This window comes from Podarcis pityusensis (genome assembly GCF_964106645.2).
Source record: "Podarcis pityusensis genome assembly, chromosome: 13".
Taxonomy (NCBI): Eukaryota; Metazoa; Chordata; class Lepidosauria; order Squamata; family Lacertidae; genus Podarcis; species Podarcis pityusensis.
In genome coordinates, this window is record NC_138038.1 from 10761057 (window position 1) to 10784519 (window position 23463).

General features: G+C 48.6%; 1 protein-coding gene across 3 annotated transcripts in view; it reads left to right on the forward strand.

Annotated features, from left to right (window-relative positions):
- Positions 1-3753: 3753 nt before the first annotated feature.
- PLEKHH3 (pleckstrin homology, MyTH4 and FERM domain containing H3) overlaps positions 3754-23463 on the forward strand; it is a 38898-nt gene continuing 19188 nt past the window's right edge. The window contains exons 1-2 of one of the 3 annotated variants that reach the window (XM_080976778.1): positions 3754-5232; positions 20506-20564. In XM_080976778.1, the coding sequence (XP_080832904.1) occupies positions 5152-5232; positions 20506-20564 (140 nt within the window). In that variant the 5' untranslated portion in view covers positions 3754-5151. Of the gene's footprint in view, positions 5233-5760; positions 6049-12725; positions 12942-20505; positions 20565-23463 lie in introns of those variants that run through there. The other 2 variants (XM_080976777.1, XM_080976779.1) reach the window with 2 other exon arrangements.

Sequence of the window (23463 nt, forward strand, 5' to 3'; positions counted from 1 at the left end):
CCTAAGCAGTTATTTTCCAGCACCATTGCATCCTTCCAGTGCCACCCCCAGCAGAGCTTTTGCGGTTCCTTCAGGGCTTTTTGCAATCTGGCCTGCCCGGGGACGTTGCAGAACCCTAGAGGGCCCTCTGTGACATGTTCTCAAAGCTCACAGAGGATTAGAAAACAACAACCCATGTCTGCCCTGACTCAGACGCAACCGTTGAATCCGTATTTGGAGGTCTCCATAGTTTTACCCGCTCTAGTTTCCGTTGGGTGGATTTCAGTTGCCAAGGCCTGAGGATGTAACCAAGGTGGCTGGACAAATGGGGACACACCTAATGTATGCTCAACCCTTGCCTTCTTGGCTTATTATACTGAGCGGAGAGGGACTGACCAACCTGAGGTGGTTAATAGTTCGATGGCCACAGTGTTCCAGCCCAGAGGAAACATTACTGTACTCGGATATTTAGGACTTTCCGTCTCCCAAGCCCTGGGACGCATTGGGCGCTGTGGTCTAAACCACAGAGCCTAGAGTTTGCCATTCAGAAGGTCGGTGGTTCGAATCCCCGTGATGGGGTGAGCTCCCTTTGTGGTGTAGTGGTTAAGAGTGGTAGACTCATAATCTGGTGAACCGGGTTCGCATCTCCCCTCCTCCACATGCAGCTGCTGGGTGACCTTGGGCTAGTCACACTTCTCTGAAGTCTCTCAGCCCCACTCACCTCACAGAGTGTTTGTTGTGGGGGAGGAAGAGAAAGGAGAATGTTAGCCGCTTTGAGACTCCTTCAGGTAGTGATAAAGTGGGATATCAAATCCAAACTCTTCTTCTTCTTCTTTGTTTGGTCCCAGCTCCTGCCAACCTAGCAGTTCCAAAGCACATCAAAGTGCAAGTAGATAAATAGGTACCACTCCGGCGGGAAGGTAAACAGTGTTTCCATGCGCTGCTCTGGTTTGCCAGAAGCGGCTTAGTCATGCTGGCCACATGACCTGGAAGCTGTACGCCGGCTCCCTCGGCTAATAAAGCGAGATGAGCGCCGCAACCCAGTCACGCCTGGACCTAATGGTCAGGGGTACCTTTTCCTTTACCTAGTCTTCCAAGGGGGCTTACGATCTGACTTCGCAAAGCAGGCCCAGCCCCTGACGTCCCCTCTGGGAAAAGAGAAGTCCATCTGCTGGTGGTACACCATGCTAGTTCTTGTCACTTGCAGCCGTTTGGGGAAGTGGCAAGCCTGGGAACTTGAGTCTAGTCTTCCACAGGAAATGAATCAAAAGAGAAGTCCCCCCTTAGGAAGGCCGCTTCTCCACAACGGTGGAGACGTTCCTCAGGCGGGGATTTCATGGAAAGAGGAAGCTGCGCGTGAAAGCCATCGCTCGGGCCCAGCACCTGTTTTCAGCACCAGCCACAAGGACGTTTTCCTGTGAGAGGTGAAGGAGGAGGACACCTCACGCAGACACCCCGTTTCTCATTCGGAAGCCAACAGTGGTTGGGTCTTTGTGCCGTGCTGGGGAAAGGACACCCTCACACCTTGGGCATCGGTTTTCCAAACCCCACCAGCACTTGCCCACCACTCTGCCTGGTGCCTGCAAGGATACATTGCATGTGCAATGATACACTGGGCAAAGGATTTGGGGTATAACATTCAGACTGCAGATTGGGAAAGGCAATGGAAAACAGATCTGAAATTTACAGCATGTTGTACACTGAAAGAAAATTAGATGAAAATGTTGTACCAGTGGTATTTGACACTTAGTAAGTTAGAAAAAATGTATAGAACAAGTACAAATACCTGTAAAGAAAAGGGAGGTACCTTTTATCATATGTGGTAGCTGTGTAAGGTAATAAAGACTTTCTGGGAAATGATATATAATGAACTAAAAAAAAATGTGTAAAATAAGCATTTAAAAGGAATGGCCAGACTACCCGGAAAGGCAATCAGATAAGGCATTATCAGATAACGTGGCAGACAGGAAAAACAGCATTCAAATTTCTGTTGTAGACCACCTTTTCTGTGATGTAGGTATGATGTTTGTGGGGGGGGTGGTGGTCTTGGGTTACACCCCTTCTGTGATGTATGTATGAGGTATGGAGGGGTGGTCTTGAGCTCCAGGGCAGGGAATTTAAAATGTCAGCGTGGGTGGCGCTGTGGTTTAAACCACAGAGCCTAGGACTAGGATAGCCATGTTCAAATATATAAAAGGATGTCACATAGAGGAGGGAGAAAGGTTGTTTTCTGCTGCTCCAGAGAAGCGGACACAGAGCAATGGATCCAAACTACAAGAAAGAAGATTCCACCTAAACATTAGGAAGAACTTCCTGACAGTAAGAGCTGTTCGACAGTGGAATTTGCTGCCAAGGAGTGTGGTGGAGTCTCCTTCTTTGGAGGTCTTTAAGCAGAGGCTTGACAACCATATGTCAGGAGTGCTCTGATGGTGTTTCCTGCTTGGCAGGGGGTTGGACTCGATGGCCCTTGTGGTCTCTTCCAACTCTACGATTCTATGACTTGCCAATCAGTAGGTTGGCGGTTCGAATCTCCGTGATGGGGTGAGCTCCCGTTGCTCGGTCCCTGCTCCTGCCAACCTAGCAGTTCGAAAGCGCATCAAAGTGCAAGTAGATAAATAGGTACCGCTCTGGCGGGAAGGTAAATGGCGTTTGCGTACACTGCTCTGGTTCGCCAGAAGCGGCTTAGTCATGCTGGCCACATGACCCGGAAGCTGTACGCAGGCTCCCTCGGCCAGTAAAGCGAGATGAGCGCCGCAACCCCAGAGTCGTCCGTGACTGGACCTAATGGTCAGGGGTCCCTTTACCTTTTTATACTGCAGAATTGCTGTGTACAGTTCAACCCGCAATATGGGGATAAAAAGAAGAGTTTTCTCCCCTCCCCCTGCCCCAAAACAGGCAGCATCCTGTGTCCACTGAGTCCTCACCCCAAAGATACTGCAGACTTGGCGTTCCCTTCAGCCTGCCAACACCTCCCTCTCATGCTCTTTTGACATCCTTCCCTGAAGATTGGATCTGTAAAGATTTTGAGAGATGCCAAAAGCTCTGATCCCTGCAAAGCAGAGGATCCAAACCAGGGATGGTGGTGGAATCTCGGGGCATAATTCTTTCAGAAAGCCTTTCAGACTCAGCTGCCTTGGATAAACTGACCAGGCAAGAGATGCCATTCCAGGAATCTACTTGGCAGCAGCGATGCCATCAGGGGAGGACTGCGGGAGGCCAAAGTCCAAGCCGAATTAGCAACAAGGCCCACAAATGCAGCAGGGTTATCTTACTACATTTTGAAGCCCTTACTTACTGTCTAAATAGTGTGTGTGGGGGGGTGTCCTTAGGACCGTACAACTAAAATGACCAATTGCACCTTAGCTGTTGGGCGCAACTTAACACAGTTTAGCTACCTATTAATATCATTTCACCCTCCCCTCATGCATAGTTGCAAAAATTCTGAAATATGATTCAGGAGAGCCATGACAGGGTTTCTTTATATATTTCTTTTAATGTTTCCCAATTAAAAGCAGCTATGGAGGCTTCAGATTTTGACTGCAGCAGGATAGGTTTCAGTCCCCCCCCCCCCAAAAAAAAGCCCACCTGAGCCTCCTAAACTGGGTAGGGGCATGGAAGGGCGCCAGATGCCCTTCTCATGCCAGTCTTTTACCTGAAAAATGGCAAGGGGGGAGATATAAAAACCAGGGTCCCTGCAGCTGTTTGAAAGCAAAACCACAAACCGCAATTTGAAATCTTCCTAGCTATTTTAGATCAGTCTGCAACAAGCAGCTAGAAAAATGTACAGTGTCAAAATTCCATGCTGTTCTGCTTTCTTTTCCACATGAGTAACATGTAGTATAAACAGAGCAAGAGGTACACTCAGAAACACATTTTTAACATCAAATGTGAAAATGGTTGTTTTGAATATGGCAGAATAACAAAGACTTTGCACAGGGCTGTGTTGGAATTTGTCCTCCAGTTACTTGAGTTTTCATCCTCTGCAAAAAAACAAAAAATTGCTACTTTATTTTTTGCATCATTCTCAGGGTTCTTTAGAAATTCAGTGGCTGCGAGGTTTTGAGCCTTCCTTACTGTTGAGAGGTGGAGAAGGGTGGTGTATGTTTTTCTTTCTGGTAAACATTTCTCAAGCACATGTACAGCCTCCTTGGTTCCTTACACTTCCTTACCCTCTCACAAGAAAGATTGCCTCATAATGGTTTCCCCTGAGCTCTAGCTGAAACTTGGGCACCTGGGGAGGCTGCAAAGTGCAGACTGCTGGTGAGATGATTTGTCGACTGAAGGAACTGTCATACACGAATATCCTTGGCCTCCTCAGAGGTAAGGTAAGTGCAACAAAAACCACGAAATTCACTAAAAAAAACAACCTCAGATGCAACTTGTTTTCTCATTAGCTGATGGGAAAAGCTGATGGGTGAAGGAAGAGGCAGTTGCAGACCTGCTGCCACCGCCTTTGAAATGCAAAGCCTAATAAGAGCTCTGTGGGATCAGGCCAAGGAAACCATCTAATCCACATCCTGTTTCCCACAGTGGCTAACTAAACGCCTCCAGGGAAACTCAAGAGCAGGACGTGAAGTCAACAGCCACCCTTCCCTACTGCTGGCTAGCCTAGTATTTAATCACATAGCACCTCCCAAAACGGAGGCTAATTAATAGTTGGGTGATTGATAGCTGTTGATAGACTTGTCTTCCCCAGTCGAATGTTTCGCAGCTTCTCTGGAGCTACCGCAAAGAACCTGACGTGCCTAAGAGTTCTTAATTTCTGTCATGCAGAAGGATTTTAAAAAATGCCCTGGGAATAGAGAAAAAGCGAGTCTGCCCATTCTCAGAACAACTCTCCCTTTTTATTATGTTCCACATCTTTCAAGGCTGGATCAGACCCTCCAAGTGTCCCTATTTTCCAGGGACAGTTCCAGATCCATAGATATCGTCCCGGTTTCTGATTTGATCCTGGAATGACCCGCTTTTCCTTAGGACGTCCCTGTTTTCATCAGAGAAATGTAGGAGGGTATGGAGTTAGGCAACTCCAGAGCCAAGGAGATAAGTAACTATACAACCTTTAGGCGATATCTCACGGCAGCACTACATAAGGAAGTTTTTCTGTTTAACGTTTCATTATGTTTCTATATATGTTGTAAGCTGCCCAGTTGACGTCCCTCTCTCCATCGGGGAATGTTGGAGGCTATTCGGCGTGCGAAACCTGCCTTCCGAGTTCGCCAGGAAATCACATATTACCCTCCATTACAACTCCAGGTGTGTACTTAAGAGGGCGGACGGGGAGCCGGTTAACGCCACTGCAGCCGAGGAACGAAAACCTCTGCATATGCTCAGGAGAACTGCGCCTCTTGCTTCTCGAGCAGAAGCCTCCCTGCCGCCTTACCAGAGGCTTCAGATACCTCGGATCGAGACCCCTCCCCAACTCGCCCCTGCGCTTTCCCTTCTCCGGCCGAAGTCGGGAAAAGGCGCAGCCCCGTCCCGGCGGCGCTTTCTGAGCCGCCCCGATCGCTCCACCCGGCCCCGATCCTTGAGTTTTGGCACCAGACCGGAGCCCGCCCGCCTGCTTTGCCTCCGGCTCCGGGGCAGCGGGAAGCCGAGCGCGCCCCGGGCCTGTATCCCTCTCCCAGCCGGTCCGCGTGACGCATCCGGCTGCCGGCCCCCCGGAAAGGGCGGCTCCTCCCGGGGCAACCGGCGGGGCTGGGCCGGGACGCGCTCCTCCTCCTCCTCTTCCCTAGCTCGGGCGCGGGGGCGGGGAGAGCCGGGGCGGGGCGAGCGCGGGCTGAGCGAGCGCGCCAGACGGCCGGGGAGCTGCGCGCCGGGAGGGTCCCTGTTTGGCGTCTCCAAACGCGCCCTGGGCGCACCGTCCTTTCCTTGGCTCGCCTTGCGCGCGCGGATCGAGGCTCCCGCGGCGAGCTCAGGCGCCGGATGCCGTTCCCCGGCGGCTTGTGGTGGTTGCTGTGCTGCAGGCAAGGCTTCACCTTGCTCCGACGCGACTATGGCGAGGCAGGCAAAGGGGGGGCGGACGACGACGAAGCCGAGGAGTCCTTCGAATTGCGCAGCAAAGGCGACGAGGTGAGTTGGGCAGCTCCCGGCGTTACTTGCTGCGTCCTATTCCCGCCCGGGGGCTGCAGCTTCTGCAGAGCTGGCCGGCAGATCTCACTTTTATTTTTTTTAATACCTTGCGCTTTTGCGACCCTAGAGGAGCCCGCGTGCCTTAACTCGTCCCCGCGCCCCCGATTCCCCCCGGGGGGGGGGGGCGGGACGGGACCAGGAGGACAAAGTGTTCTGAACGCGCCTGGGACGTAAATTCGCGCAGGTTAACTGCGGCTTCGCCTTTGGAAGCTCTGTCCTGTGCGTCGGGGGCGGGGGGAGAGAATTGCTCGCTTTACTCAGTGTAAAGGAATTCGCTTGAAACGTGTTCGGAGGCTTTAGTGAGCCTTGACTCATGCAGCCCTGGACCTGCGTTCTTGATTTGCAAAGGAGCAAAGGAAGGTGGATCCAAGGAGGACTGGCGCGGTAGAAATCGGTGCATAAACTTCTTCAGGCGCTTTTGCACCTAGGATATATGCTCTTTGGGGCCGATCTAACCTGCAGGATAGCACACCCGGCCCCATCGGCGTGATTGGCTCCATCCTGTAAGCAGTTTGGGAGCCGTCCCCAGGGCAGCACTGCCCATCTCCTCATCCTCCCAATTTCGGGGGAGGGTGCGCTTTCTCCGGATAGGTCGCATGAACTAAGTGGCAGGAATGATTTGCTGGCAACGTGAGTTGGGGAGCGGGTGTCTCCTCATATTCATAATCCTTATGTAATTCTACGGCCATGAATTATGCAGAATGAGCTGTTGTCTTGGCTGCTTGGCCACCTCTTCCTCCCAACCCATTTCCTTTTCACCGTGGGCAAAAGGAAGTCATGGAGAGCTGAAGCTTGGCCAGCTTCAAGAGTGACAGAGAGCAGGGCTGCCTTTTGCCTGGCTGGGACACAGGGCCCTTCACAGCGCGACCGGAGTTCAGAAAGGAGCCATTCATCTTCCCCACCCTCCATTTCCCTCTGCTTTCTCCCTGGGAAGCAAAAGGGGCACCGCCAGTTCCTCCCTCTATTGCCCTATTGCCCACCCAACTGCCTCTTCCAGAATAGGACCCAGACCAGCTCCAAAGGATGAATTTCTTGACAGCCGTAGATTTGTGCCAGTTGATTTTTTTTTACAGGAATAATGATATTCTCTAGGGTAGAACAAACCTGTTCCCTCTAATAAAATATTTCCTTTCTCTGACCTAGTACTTTGGATACTAGGCATACCTTTGCACTTGTGGGCTTCCTCTGCAAGAGATCTGGAGAGCAGCAACACGAGAGCAGGGACTTTTCTGTGGTGGCTTCCCACTTGTGGAATGCTATCCGCAGGGAGGCTCGCCTGGCGCCTTCGTTACCTATCATTAGGCACCGGGCAAAAACATTCCTCTTCTCCCAGGCCTTTGGCTAATTAAGCAATCTATGGCCTTTTAAACAGTGTGTGGGGGTTATTGTTTGTTACGATGGTATGTATTTATGTATTTTTACATTGTAAGCCGCCCTGTGATCCTTGGACGAAGTGTGGTACAGTGGTACCGCAGGTTACAGACGCTTCAGGTTACAGACTTCGCTAACCCAGAAATAGTACCTTGGGTTAAGAACTTTGCTTCAGGATGAGAACAGAAATTGTGCTCCGGTGGTGCGGCAGCAGGAGGCCCCATTAGCTAGCTAAAGTGGTGCTTCAGGTTAAGAACGGTTTCAGGTTAAGAACGGACCTCCAGAACGAATTAAGTTCTTAACCAGAGGTACCACTGTACAGGCAAAACGTTGTAGAGAAGCGGATTCCAGTCTGGCTGGCCAAGGGACTTGAAAAGGTTTAGCTTAACCCGAAGCGGGATCTGCTGGGAAAATTGGGAGTCTCTTTCTCTCTCACACTCACGCACACCTTTCTGCTCTGAAATGTCTCCAGTCACAAAGGCATGTCCTGTCAAGAGGAACGGGATGTGACATGTTGGAGGCGATGCATCACTGCAGGTTGGAAGGAACAGGTTTGGGGTTCTCCAGATCTCCGCAGAGGTGTTATTAGACGTCCACGGAAGAGGAAGCGCTAGCCCTGGGTTGGGAGGAGGGGGAAGGGATCTCCAAGCTGGACTGCCCAGCGAGTTGTAGCCTTGGTTTGCCAACACATGGCAGCATTTGTAGGCCCTGTTGCCCTCCCAAGAGGAAACAAAATTTGGGGCGGTAGATGATTTGGCTGAAGGCATAAAAAGGTTGCATCACAAATCCCAGAGACAAGTTATTGGGGGCTAAATATACACATGCTTCTTTGAGCTGCCCAGAGTGGGCGGGGTATAAATTATTATTATTATTATTATTATTATTATTATTATTATTATTACTTCCCCTCCCTTTCCTCTGCCATGGCTGGGGAGCACCTCCTATTTCCAATTTCCAATTAAACTTTTTATTGCACTAGCCATAGGCCATGGCTTTATTCAGAAGGAGAACAACAAAAAACAACAATAACCATAACCATAACAATCATCGGGCACCACACATACAATAAAAACATGGTCACGGCTACTAAAATTATTTGTTGCATTAAATAGAATAGAGTAGCAGAAGATTCTCAGGTAAGATGTGCCAAATTAAATATCCGAATCCCCTTTGCAGTTGACCGCTATTTTATCCAGTTCCTTCCTCCTGATCTTCTTAGCTACCAGCCCATAGAGTGCTACTTTATAAGTAACAGTCGTCGGTGTTGCTCAGCAGCCATTTCACCCTTTCCATTCAGATATATTCCACTCATAAATAGGGGTTTTATAAATCGGTCTCTTGGGTCTATATATAATGGGCACTGCAATAAATAAGTATGTACCTCTGGCTACATACTTAACTCGTTCCAGAGGTCCGTTCTTAACCTGAAACGGTTCTTAACCTGAAGCACCACTTTAGCTAATGGGGCCTCCTGCTGCTGCCGCGCCGCCGGAGCCCGATTTCTGTTCTCATCCTGAAGCAAAGTTCTTAACCCGAGGTACTATTTCTGGGTTAGCGGAGTCTGTAACCTGAAGCGTATGTAACCTGAAGCATATGTAACCTGAGGTACCACTGTAATGGCACAGGTCCTCGACGCAGGGTTGTCCACACAGACAGAGTCTTTCTTTGTAATGTACTTTGAGCACCTCCTATTTAATCCTGCTTAGTAGTAAAATTTTTGACCAAACTGCGGGAGGCAGTGGAAGACAGGAGTGCCTGGCATGCTCTGGTCCACGGGGTCACGAAGAGTCGGACACGACTAAATGACTTAACAACAACAACAACAGTAGTAAAATTGGAAGCATGTATGGGACGTGGGTGGCGCTGTGGGTTAAACCACAGAGCCTAGGACTTGCCGATCAGAAGGTCGGCAGTTCAAATCCCCGCGACGGGGTGAGCTCCCATTCCTCGGTCCCTGCTCCTGCCAACCTAGCTGTTCGAAAGCACGTCCAAGTGCAAGTAGATAAATAGGTATCGCTCTGGCGGGAAGGTAAACGGCGTTTCCGTGCACTGCTCTGGTTCGTCAGAAGTGGCTTTGTCATGCTGGCCACATGACCTGGAAGCTGTACGCCGGCTCCCTCGGCCAATAAAGCGAGATGAGCGCCGCAACCCCAGAGTTGGCCACGACTGGACCTAATGGTCAGGGGTTCCTCTACCTTTACCTATGTCTAGCTAAAGCAGGAATGGAGAAACTGTGGCCCTCTGTATGCTGTTGGACTACAGTTCCCATCTTCCATCACCAGTGGCCATGTTGCCTGGAGCTGATGGGAGATTGAGTCCATCAACAGCTCGCCCGCCCCCGCCTCCCGGCTGAATTAGATGGTTCTGGGAAGCCCACAGCAGGGCTTGAACCCAACAGCCCTCTCCATGGCTGTTGGACTAATTATTATGGCTAATACCTATCGATAGGCCCGTTTATAGAGGATAGGTCCAATCCCATTTTAGAGCCATCTAAGCCCATGGCCATTGTCTCTTGTGGCCATAAGTTCAATACATTGCGTCAGGGCTGGGGAACCTGTGGTCTTTCAGCTGTTCCTGGACTCCAGCTCCCATCAGCCCTAGCCAATGTGGCCAATGTTTAGGGATGATGGGAATTGTGGCCTAGCAATGCATTGTGTGACTTTCTTTTGTCTGTCCCCAGTCTGCTGGCCAACCAGTTTAACAGCGTGACCCTCAGTTTTAGCATTGAAAGGGGCGGGGACATTCCCCCTCCCCAATACCATGCCTGATTTTGCGCACCTCTGTCTTAACCATCCTTGTCTGTCACCCTAGGTAGCTCAATTGGTTAGAGCGTGGTGCTGATAACGGCAAGGTTGCAGGTTTGATCCCCGTATAGGTTAGCTGCATATTCTTGCATTGCATGGACTTGGACTAAATAATAATAATAATAAATTTTAAAAAATTATTATTTGTACCCCGTCCATTCTGGGTGGCTTCCAACAGAGATTAAAAATACATTAAAATACATTTAATAAAGGTAAAGGGACCCCTGACCATTAGGTCCAGTCGTGACCGACTCTGGGGTTCATCTCACTTTATTGGCCGAGGGAGCCGGCGTACAGCTTCCGGGTCATGTGGCCAGCATGTCACGAACCAGAACAGCGCACGGAAACGCCGTTTACCTTCCCGCCAGAGTGGTACCTATTTATCTACTTGCACTTTGACGTGCTTTCAAACTGCTAGGTTGGCAGGAGCAGGGACCGAGCAACGGGAGCTCACCCCGTCGCAGGGATTTGAACCGCCGACCTTCTGATCGGCAAGCTCTAGGCTCTGAGGTTTAACCCACAGCGCCACCCGCATCCCAAAATACGTTTAATACAAAGATTAAAAATACATTAAACCACGGCAAAGCTAACCTGGTTCCATTTGTTTTTCCTCAGGGTCCCTTCCAACTCTACAATTCTATGATTATCTGATTCATTTATTCTCCCCCCCCCAAAGTAATTTCCATGTGCTCTACCTTTTTTTTTTTTTTTTTTTGACAGGGGAAATGCTCCAGCTACTTCATCATGTCTTTTAACTATAGCCTTTGTGCGATGCTGCCAGAACTTGTTTTCCCCAGTGGGGTGCTACGCCAAAGCAGAGCTGGGGGGGGGCGTGAGCTCACTTACCACTACAAAAGCTTGCCTAGCTGGAGAGACCAGATCCTGAACCTGGTCATCTGATAGGTGTTAACTGGGCGTGCCGTAGTGTCACGCACGCCTGGCACTCCTTACCTTGACCCCTCAGGAAATTTAAGGATTTTGAACAGGCACCCCCAAACTCGGCCCTCCAGATGTTTTGGGACTACAATTCCCATCATCCCTGACCACCGGTCCTGTTAGCTAGGGATGATGGGAGTTGTAGTCCCAAAACATCTGGAGGGCCGGGTTTGGGGGTGCCTGATTTGGAGGATGCTATCCAGCTTGGGACGCGGGTGGCGCTGTGGGTTAAACCACAGAGCCTAGGACTTGCCGATCAGAAGGTCGGCAGTTCGAATCCCTGCGATGGGGTGAGCTCCCGTTGCTCAGTCCCTACTCCTGCCAACCTAGCAGTTCGAAAGCACGTCAAAGTGCAAGTAGATAAATACCTTCTCCAGCGGGAAGGTAAACGGCGTTTCCATGCGCTGCTCTGGTTCGCCAGAAGCGGCTTAGTCATGCTGGCCACATGACCCAGAAGCTGTACGCCGGCTCCCTCGGCCAATAAAGCAAGATGAGCACCACAACCCCAGAGTCGGCCACGACTGGACCTAATGGTCAGGGGTCCCTTTACCTTTACCTATCCAGCTTAGGTTAGCTGGGGTTAGGATGGTCCCTGGGAACGTCGCCGATAGTCAGGGAAGAAGGGAGTTGAAGTTTGCCAATATCTGGAAGGCCACAGCTTCCTCACCCCCCCCCCCCGGCTTTTAAAATTAGCCAGGTGCCAGGCACGTTTTGTGACTGGCGTAGGTCCAGTTGCGACCACTTGGAGATCTTTGAATGCCAGGTTGGCACCTGTCATCTCCACCTGGCTGGCCCCTCCGGCTTTCTTAAGCAGCTCAGCAGTTAATCATTGCAATGATCCTGTGAGGTAGGCTGTGACTGGCCCAAGGTCACCCAGTCAGCTTCATGACAGAGTACATATTTGAACCCTGATCTCCCAGGTCCTACTCCAACACTCTAACCCATGGGTAGGCAAACTAAGGCCCAGGGGTCGCATCCGGCCCAATCGCCTTCTAAATCCGGCCAGCGGATGGTCCAGGAATCAGCCTGTTTTTACATGAGTAGAATGTGTCCTTTTATTTAAAATGCATCTCTGGGTTATCTGTGGGGCATCGGAATTCGTTCATTGTTTTCCCTTCAAAATATAGTCCGGCCCCCCACAAAGTCTGAGGGACAGTGGACCCTGCTGAAAGCATTTGCTGACCCCTGCTCTAACCACTACATCACCCTGGCTTCCTAGAGTACTTCTGCTGTGCTATGAGCTAAATTAAGTAGGCAAATAAATATGGGGGGAAGCAAAATGTCACTTGGAGAAGGGTCTGGAATATTTTCCTTGCAGCATGAATTTGTTTTATTCTGGATTTCTTTATTTGATGTTTTAATGGGTTGTAAAGCGCTTTGAGAATTCTTCTTCGAGATATAAAGCAGTCTAGAAATGAACTGAAGAAAAGGAAAAAGAAATCTCATTGGGGGGGGCGGAATGGCGCCTAGACATTCTGTTGTGGCGACCGTAACCTAGGTTTTAAGCTGCTATTTGGCAGTGACCTTATATGTCTTGAGTTTCCTAACATGGCTCACCCCTGGTTTATGGAACAGCAATTGAAGAACTTCTAGCCCCACATTCCCCCTTTTAATGGCTTCCCTCCAAGTCCAGTGTCTTTGCCCTGCCAAGGCTTTCTGAAAGAGGAATGCAGAATTTATTTTTCAGTCATGCAAGTTCCTTCATTTCGGGCCCTCAGAATGGTAAGGAAAAGTGTTCAGTTCCCTTCTCCATCAGGTTGTGGTGAGAAGTGATCAGACACAACCATGTTTTCACCCGCAGACCCCACTTTGCCCAAGTGAGAAAATCCATGATTTGTCAACTTGCTCGTTTATGTGGATTGTCGTCCGAAGAGTTACATAAGCTGAAACAGTTTTATTTTTAAGGGAGTAGAGTTTTCTCTTTCGAAGGCAGTGGGAAAGCTGCTATAGTCAATGGGTAAACTCTTACAAAGAGTTTACTATTTCAGAACACTTTACAGTGGTACCTCTGGATACGACCAGGATGCGTTCCGGAGCCCCGTTCGCATCCAGAAGCAAATGCAACCCATGTCTGCGCGGGTCGCAATTCGCCGCTTCTGTGCATGCACGTGACATCATTTTGACCGTCTGTGCGAGCGGCGAAACCCGGAAGTAACACGTTCCGTTACTTCCGTGTCACCGCGGAGCGCAACCCGAAAGCGCTCAACCTGAAGCAACTTCAACCCAAGGTATGACTGTATTTCTAAAGTATTACAGTGGTACCTCGGGTTACAGACGCTTCAGGTTACAGACTCTGCTAACCCAGAAATAGTACCTCGGGTTCAGAACTTTGCTTCAGGATGAGAACAGAAATCGCACGGCAGCAGCGGGAGGCCCCATTAGTTAAAGTGGTACCTCAGGTTAAGAACGGACCTCCAGAACGAATTTAAGTTCTTAACCCGAGGTCCCACTGTACACTGTTCACCTGAACTAAAACCCTACCAAAGAAAGCAAAGAGAAGTACCTGGCTTCTTTTTGCTCACCCCCCCTCCACCAGTCCCTCACATTTCCGACTGCTAATCTGAAATATTTCAAGTAAAGGTGCTTTCTCGGTGAGTACAAGGGCTTGCAGACTCAAAGAGGGCCCTTCCTTACCATGCAAATTTGAGATAATTGCTACAAACAACCATTAAACTTTTAAAAGCCTTTCTGAGCCTAGTCATTATAGTATGGCGTCATTCACTTCTCCCAGAGAAGGAGGAAGGGACACCTGTCAGAGAAGGGGAGGGATGTTTAATTTTCATTTTTCATTTCACGTTTAATTCTATTTCTATTTCACTATACCCAAGGCGGTTTACAAGCTGAAGAGGCAAAGAATGTACACCATATAACAATCCAATCCAAAAATGTGATAATAAAACATAACTTTAAAATAAGCAACTTACATCAAATAAAGTCAGATTCAACAATCCACTAGAAGAGTATAGAATATGAAATATCAGCGTATAAAAATGAAACAGAAATCCACTCTTAACAATTACAATAAATAATCTCTAAACTATAATAAATAAAAACTACGGCAAGTCACAGTGTATAAAATAATACAATACAAATTGAGAAGCCATGAAGGAAGGAAGGATAACAACAGGAAGATTTAAAGAAGGAACTATTGGAAACTCAAGGCAGTAGAAACATAAGATGATTGGAACCCCACTGAACTTGAAGCATGGGAAGCCCCAACAAAAAATTATAATTTGGCAGAATATTTGGATTATATGAGATGTATTTGTATAATTTGGAATATGCAATGTGATCTGATTGGATTGTTAAAATGGAAAACTTAATAAAAATTATTATTAAAAAAAAAGAGAGAAGCAGAGATTGGAGGGTGGGGCAAGGCAGGTGGAAAGGTCTTGCCTGATGGGCGGCTGGAAGTCTCTCTCCTTGAGGAGACCTTGAGGAGTCCTTCCTAGGGTTCTCCTTGCCAGAAGCAAATTAGGGCCTTCTCCCACAAAGACTCTGAACCTGCAGTTTCCAGCTCTGGTAGCTTAATCCTACTAGGAAGTCGTCTGAGAAGGGTTCTAGGGGAGCTGTCTTAACTCCTGGTGGGCTCATCATGCAACGGGTAAGTGTTGGACTAAGACCTGGGAAATCAGGGTCCATGTTTCCACTCAGCCATCAAGCTCACCACCACTGACCCTAACCCATTTCACAGGCTTGTTGTGAGGATAATACGGAAAGGGGAAGAGCCACGGACATCATCTTCAATGTTCGAAATTGTGTTGTTGTTGTTTAGTCGTTTGGTCGTGTCCGACTCTTCGTGACCCCATGGACCAGAGCACGCCTGGCACTCCTGTCTTCCACTGCCTCCCGCAGTTTGGTCAAACTCGTGCTGGTAGCTTCGAGAACACTGTCCAACCATCTCGTCCTCTGTCGTCCCCTTCTCCTTGTGCCCTCCATCTTTCCCAACATCAGGGTCTTTTCCAGGGAGTCTTCTCTTCTCATGAGGTGGCCAAAGTATTGGAGCCTCAGCTTCAGGATCTGTCCTCCCAGTGAGCGCTCAGGGCTGATTTCCTTCAGAATGGAGAGGTTTGATCTTCTTGCAGTCCATGGGATCTCAAGAGTCTCCTCCAGCACCATAATTCAAAAGCATCCATTCTTCGGCGATCAGCCTTCTTTATGGTCCAGCTTTCACTTCCATACTTCCATACATGATGTATGGAAGTTTGAAATTAGCTGGGCACATTTTGTACCTGGCTATCGACTACTTGGGGCCAAGTCAAGATGCCTGGGCTCCAGGATGGCACCTGACATGTCCATCATCTGGGGATCATTGGATCTGGACTATTTTCACACACTAGTACCATGTCCTATAGAATTCTCTCCGTTATATTTTATCTGCACAATCAGAATGCATTTCTGGAACCAAATTGTTGTTGTTTTCTGTGCAGCCTTGAGTAGGAGCAGTCACCGTTAAGAAAAAGAGGTGCAAATAGGTCATCATTATACGTGTGGATTGCCCCTGGATAAGTTCTCAAAGTTCTTCAGCTAGCCCAAGGTTGTCATCTGAACTAGCCAGGTGTTTAACAGAATCACAGTCAGTCCATCATTTGGAAAATAAGATTTTAGTGCAGCACATATACTAAAATTGGAGCATGGAAAATAAGACTTTAGAGCCTTCTTGCCCCAAAATGGCAACCAGACATTCTGTTTTGGTGACTGTAACCTTGGTTTAAGGAGCCATTTGGCCCCTAGCTTATATATCTGAGTTTCTAACGCTGGTTTGAGCGCTTTGGAGGAAAGTTGGGACAAGGAAGCTAATTAATATACAGTGGTACATCGGGTTAAGAACTTAATTCGTTCTGGAGGTCCGTTCTTAACCTGAAACTGTTCTTAACCCGAGGCACCACTTTAGCTAGTGGGGCCTCCTGCTGCCTCTGCGCCACCGGCACACAGTTTCTGTTCTCATCCTGAAGTAAAGTTCTTAACCTGAGGTACTATTTCTGGATTAGCGGAGTATGTAACCTGAAGCATCTGTAACCCAAGGTACCACTAATATAATATAATATAATATAATATAATGCATTGTTCTGGAAGCACTCTGTGTGTGTGCCATTACTGGTGATCAGCTGTGATGAAACTGTCAGCTCTGAGTTACCCTCAACTCTGCAAAGGAGTTCAGTCTCTGGAACGGGACTGTGGCATTTATTCACCAGCCTTTGCATATGTACCCACTGGAAAGATGCAAAAACAAGGGCAGGGCCTCTTGCACTTTGAATAATTCTGCAGAAGGAGGCATTCCAAGAGTTGTCGCTTGCATGACAACCTTGCATGAGACGAAGATGGCCCCATCGGTGCTGCAAACCTTGCCGTTTGGTACTTTGGGGAAATCATGGCTTACGGAAGCTGGCATTCCCCACCCCCACCCCCCGTAACATGAGGAAAGGTAAAGGTAAAGGGACCCCTGACTATTAGGTCTAGTCGTGACCGACTCTGGGGTTGCGGTGCTCATCTCGCTTTATTGGCCAAGGGAGCCGGTATACAGCGTCCGGGTCATGTGGCCGGTGAACCAGAGCAGTGCACGGAAACGCCATTTACCTTACCGCCAGAGCGGTACCTATTTATCTACTTGCACTTTGATGTGCTTTTGAACTGCTAGGTTGGCAGGAGCAGGGACCGAGCAACGGGAGCTCACCCCGTCGCAGGGATTTGAACCTCCAACCTTCTGATCGGCAAGTCCTAGGCTCTGTGGTTTAACCCACAGCGCCACCCGCGTCCTTTTAACATGAGGATAGTTGAGAGCTAAGGGAATCACAGCGGTCTTATAGTGTTGGGGGATGTAATGGGATGGCTGCCAGACAGCGCTTGCTTCTACTGGTCCTCAGTTGCAAGCCCCCTTCTTCCTCTCTCTGTGTGCCCAGTGCTTGCCCTCTGGGCAGATAAATATAGTGCTGTTAAATATGTGCTGAGCAACAGTGCCAGATTGCAGGCATACTGTGATTTTTTAAAGATACAATGCAGCCTGACATATTACAATGGCACTCACGAAATCAAGACAGCTTTTGCTTATGTCTTGGCCTCCACATACTCGCTGTTTCTTACTGTCTTTTCAGCTATGCTCCTCTGCAGGTTGGGACAACGTTGAAGCTAGGGCTAGCTTGGTGCACGAATTTTAATATGCTTGTAAATGCTATAATCTGAATTATGACAGCCGCCCTCTTGGTGATTTTAAGCTGAAGAGAGCAAGATGGTGCATGTTGCCGAACCAAAAGGAAACCCAGCAAAGTTTTGCATTTCCAAGCATCATCAGAACATCCCACTTCTTCTGCTTTGCTGATAATTTTCTGAACGATGAATTCATTTTAAACACAGCCTACGTGCTGGAAAGGCTGATTTTATGCATGCTGAGTGAGTCATAAATCAGGATTCGCTTCTTCTTTTCCATTGCTAGTTCCACCTTGTGATAACAAAGGCATTTGTCCTTCTCCTTGTCTTGTATCCTTCTCCATAGCCTTGGTCAACATTTTGATCTCCCAGGTCTCCTATATGACCTACCATTATTAGCTTCTGCCACTTCCTCTAATTCAGATGAAATCACCAGCAATGGCAGCACACAATGCTGTGCTGTATGGATGTAGTCATTGCATAGCATGGATGTAAAGCAAGGATGGATGGCGGCTAACAGATTGAGGTTGAATCCTGACAAGACAGAAGTACTGTTTTTGGGGGACAGGAGGCGGGTGGGTATGGAGGACTTCCTGATCCTGAATGGGGTAACTGTGCCCCTGAAGGACCAGGTGCACAGCCTGGGAGTCATTATGGACTCACAGCTGTCCATGGAGGTGCAGGCCAATTCTGTGTCCAGGGCAGCTGTCTACCAGCTCCATCTGATATGCAGGCTGAGACCCTACCTGCCCGTGGACTGTCTGGCCAGAGTGGTGCATGCTCTAGTTATCTCCCGCTTGGACTACTGCAATGCGCTCTATGTGGGGCTACCTTTGAAGGTGACCCGGAAACTACAACAAATCCAGAATGCGGCAGCTAGACTGGTGACTGGGAGTGGCAGCAGAGACCATATAACACCGGTCTTGAAAGACCTCCACTGGCTCCCAGTACGTTTCCGAGCACAATTCAAAGTGTTGGTGCTGACCTTTAAAGCCCTAAACGGCCTCAGCCCAGTATACCTGAAGGAGTGTCTCCACCTCCATCGTTCTGCCCGGACACTGAGGTCCAGCGCCAAGGGCCTTCTGGCAGTTCCCTCACTGCGAGAAGTGAGGTTACAAGGAACCAGATAGAGGGCCTTCTCGGTAGTGGTGCCCTCCCTGTGGAACGCCCTCCCACCAGATGTTAAAGAGAACAACAACTACCAGACTTTTAGAAGACATCTGAAGGCAGCCCTGTTTAGGGAAGCTTTTAATGTTTAATAGACTATTGTATTTTAATATTCTGTTGGACGCTGCCCAGAGTGGCTGGGGAAACCCAGCCAGATGGGCGAGGTATAAATAATAAATTATATTATTATTATTATTATTACATCTAGCATCAATAGCAGCCTTTTGTAGGCATTATTTGGGCTCCACAACTTTCGGGGTGTCCTGGTTTTTACTTTCTGAAATATGGCAAACCCTAGGCTTTTGGCGCATACCTGAATTTGTACATTCCTCAGCTCGCCATTTTAAATCGGTGGTTTTGATCCTAAAATCTGGCAGCGTTTATGATACGGGTGGTGATAATTAACTGAGCTAGGAGAAAGAGGGTTCTACTTTTTCTTTTTTGGTAAGCATTTGAAGGTGTACCAGGGTCTCCCTGCCAGTTCCAGCTCCGCTTCTTCTGCAGAATAATCCTTCCACACTCTCTTGGCGCCTGCTGCCAGCCTGCTTGCCCCTGCAAGGATTGTGGCAGCCCTTGCAAACTTGATCTGATTTATAACAGGTGTTCTAATGCCAGAGGGCAGTTGGTGCCCTGTCTATAACAGGCTACCTGTTGCAGCAGCTCCCTGGCTTTATATTTCGTCTCTCCCGTTTTTGCCACCTGGCCTTTGCTCTGGCAGGGAGAGGGGGCCAGGAGGAGCGCATTGGCCTATGTCGAAACCGGACCTGGCTGTGTGTCTTGCACTGCCCCCGTCCCCGGTCCCCTTTAACTGTGCCAAAAACCTCCTTGCAGATTTTGGCGCCTGCCAACACCACCGAGCCCCTTTGAATAAGGTGCAGGAGGCCAGGTTTCCCTCTTGCCCTCTGCTGGGGACTTTTCTGCTCTCCCGGCCTGCCCATCCCCCTTTGCAGAGGAAGGAAGCCTTGGCCACAATAGGACTTTGTTTGCCTGTATCTTACTCAGCAATGTGCTTGTGCAATTCTGCACAGCCCCGGAGCCCAGTGCCAAGGTCGGCTGAGGATACAGGAACCCGTTCAGCTGCTGCAGCTTGCGGTGTGTGCGGTGGGGTGGGGGTGGGGGGTGGCTAGCCAGACAGACTGTGGCCTGGGAGGGGCAGCAACCCAGACGAGGCAGCCTGGGAAAATTGCAGATTAATAATTCACTCCCATGTGTGGTTGGGGAAATGGGAAGGGCGACGCTACTGTGCATTTTCCCCCAATCTCTCTCTGGACCGGGCTCTTGCTTTTGTGTGAGAACACACACACACACAATATAATAATGTGCGGCAGAGGGTGTTGTTCCGGCTTTTGAAACCCACCCCCCCAGTCTTAAAAGCCTTCCAACCTGTCTTCTAACGCAGGTGGCGCTGTGGGTTAAATCACAGAGCCTAGGACTTGCCGATCAGAAGGTCGGTGGTTCGAATCCCCGCGACGGGGTGAGCTCCCATTGCTCGGTCCCTGCTCCTGCCAACCTAGTGTGGCAAGGCCACCTGGAAGAGTTTTACCTTTACATTTTCTGTATAACCATGTATCCCAATAATGCTTAAATTGTTAAGGCTAGAATCTTAGGATTCTAAATCTTAGGAATCCAAAAATCTTAGGAATCCAAAGTCTCTCTCTGCCCTGTTCGAAAGCACGTCAAAGTGCAAGTAGATAAATAGGTACCGCTCCGGCGGGAAGGTAAACGGCGTTTCTGTGCGCTGCTCTGGTTTGCCGGAAGCAGCTTAGTCATGCTGGCCACATGACCCGAAGCTGTACGCGGCTCCCTCGGCCAATAAAGCGAGATGAGCACTGCAACCCCAGAGTCGGCCACGACTGGACCTAATGGTTAGGGGTCCCCTTACCTTTAACATGTCTCCTTATCCAAATCACATGCAAAGCGTAGCTTTGTTTTCTTGTGTCCTGATCAGTGTGTCTCTCCCCCCTTTGCTTTTCAGGGAGCTCCCTTGCAGGTGAACGTCACTCAGCCCAGTCGGACCAGCAGCGGTTCCGAAAGGTGAGCAGCGAAGGGTCATGGGGCAGCTCGGTCAGTAGAGCACAAGGCTCTGAATCTCGGTTGTGGGTTCGATTTCCACGTTGGTCAAAAGATTACTTCATTGCATGGGGTTGGGCCTGTAATAAACAAAAATCTGCCCTTGTTCCCCATAAGGGAATAAGGGCAGATTTTTATGACCCTCGCGGTCCCTACAAACTCTACAATTCTGATTCAGTTTGGGGCATGGCACTCAAATAGACAAATGTGTTATTGTGGGTGAGGTAGCTGTTCATGTCAGAATTCTGGCTCCTGTCAGCAGAAACCTGTAGGATCCTGCAACTAATGTGATTGGCTTAGGCCCTGACACTTATTCTTTTTAATAATAATAATAATAATAATAATAATAAGACCTATTTGGTCAACTAGATCTTTTCCCCACTCCCGTCCCTGCAATCTAAGTAAGAACCCTTGCCCATCAAAGGCCAATAACTGCCTGCCCCTTCTGTTTGTTGCCAACTTATTCTCTTCTTCTTTGATGCTGTCATCAGGCTCCACCTTTGGCCAAAAGCAAAATACTGGAAAGGCATTAGTGAATACAGTTTTTAAAAAAATCCCTATGGCTGAATCCTGCCTCCGTAACAAGCCACCTTGCTTCGAAGTCCTACCTTCTGATTTGGGATCCGCAGTGGTTTGCAGCAGTAGCTACGTGCTAAGGGAGGATCACACACTGCATGTGATTTTCTTGTTGCATGTTAAAAAAAACAACAGTCCTGGGACTTGGTCCTGTCTCAAATTAGCATATGACTGGGGGTTCCTACTAACTTAGATTGCAGGCGTAGGAGTGGGGGAAAGATCATTCTAGTTGCCCAAATAAGTCTTTAATTTTTAAAAAAGAATAAGTGGAAGGGCCTAAGCTTGCCTAGAAAACACCACCCTCTCCCCTGAAATTATTCCCTCTGATTTCAGATATCTGGGGGCGGCTGTGTGGGGAGAACACTTTGTACATGTTCAGATGCACTCTGATCCCAGGTTCAGTTGCTGATATCTTCAAGTAGGACTAGGGAGAGAAACCCAATCTGAAACTCTGGAGAACCGCTGCAAGTCATTGTAGATTATTATTATTATTATTCATTTATTTCATTTTTATACCGCTTTATATTTTTAAGAAAAATCTCGAAGCGGTTTACTTCATATTAAACATCAATAAAACAATCCAGAATCAAACATTTCTGAAGAAGGTACACAGTCAAAGCAACACAATTAACAGGAAACCAAAATACCATCTCAAAGATTTCAAAATAAAACATTACAAAGGAGGTAAACTACAGAATACATATTTAGCACAAAGTTAACGAAAACAAAACAAAAATCTTAAAACATTTCAAAAGAAAACATTGCTGAGTGAAGTCAAATATAAAATGCACATTTAAAACAGCATAATTAACAAGAGAATAAAATATTATCGTAAGCATGACACGGCTGCTTGGCAGGCACAAAAAGATGGGGCAAAAGGACCCAATAATTAGGATTTGTTGTCAGGCATCGCGATGTAGATGACACTGAGCTAAACAGACCAATTTCCTGAGACACTGAAAACCTAAGAGTTCAACCCGCATTTGGGGGGCATTCCTCCTGGGCCTTAAACTAATGCATCCCAAGAGTGCCTTGTTTTGTTCCTTTTTGGAAGGTTTCTCAATTCTTTCTCAACTAGAGAGCAACTGGGGGAGAGAGAGAGGAGAAGCGATTGTGGGAAGAATTCTGTCTGGTGACCCACACTCCTCCCGCCCCGCTTGCAAGCTAATGGTTCCCAGCTGGGGTCAGGCCTAGCGAGGGCGCCTGGAGGAAAGGGACTCTAGCATCTTCCTCTGTTGCAAGACAGGGCCTGGGAAAAGGCCGAGGGGAACAGAGGCCTGTGTGTGAAGCTGAGAGCTCTGGGGTTCGTCCTCCGCAGAGCAAGTGTCTGAACATAGCTGTGGCTGAGTGCCTGGGGAAAACAGAAAGGAAAAGGGGCGAATGATGTCTTTTGGGAGGGGGGTTGAAAACATCTAGGTGGCAATGGACTCACACACACACACACACACACACACACACACACATATATATATATATATATATATTCCAGAATGTGGCAGCTAGACTGTTGACTGGGAGTGGCCGTCGAGACCACATGACACCGGTCTTGAAAGACCTACATTGGCTCCCAGTACATTTCTGAACACAATTCAAAGTGTTGGTGCTGACCTTTAAAGCCCTAAATGGCCTCGGTCCAGTATATCTGAAGAAGCATCTCCACCCCCATCGTTCTGCCCGGACACTGAGGTCCAGTGCCGAGGGCCTTCTGGAGGTTCCCTCACTGCGAGAAGCGAAGCTACAGGGAACCAGGAAGAGGGCCTTCTCGGTAGTGGTGCCTGCCCTGTAGAACGCCCTCCCACCAGATGTCAAAGAGAACAACAACTACCAGACTTTTAGAAGACATATGAAAGCAGCCCTGTTTAGGGAAGCTTTTAATGTTTGATGTATTACAGTATTTTAATATTTTTTTGGAAGCCGCCCAGAGTGGCTGAGGAAGCCCAGCCAGATGGCCGGGGTATAAACAATAAATTATTATTATTATTATTATTATTATTATTATTATTATTATTAATTGTAGAGTTGGGACCACACGGGTCATTTAATCCACCCCCTGCAGTGCAAGAATCTTTTTGCCCGACGTGGGGCTCAAACCCACAACTCTGAAATTCCGAGTCTCGAGCTAGGCGTTTGGATGACGGACAACAGGAGGTGCCTGAGATGGGTGCCTCTCAATCTGCACTCGAACCCCAGGACCTATTCTCATTACCAGGGCGATCAAAGTGGTCAGCGAAGGAGAGTGAGCAAGTGAAGGCGTTGATTTTTCTCATCATGGTACCACGTACTTCCG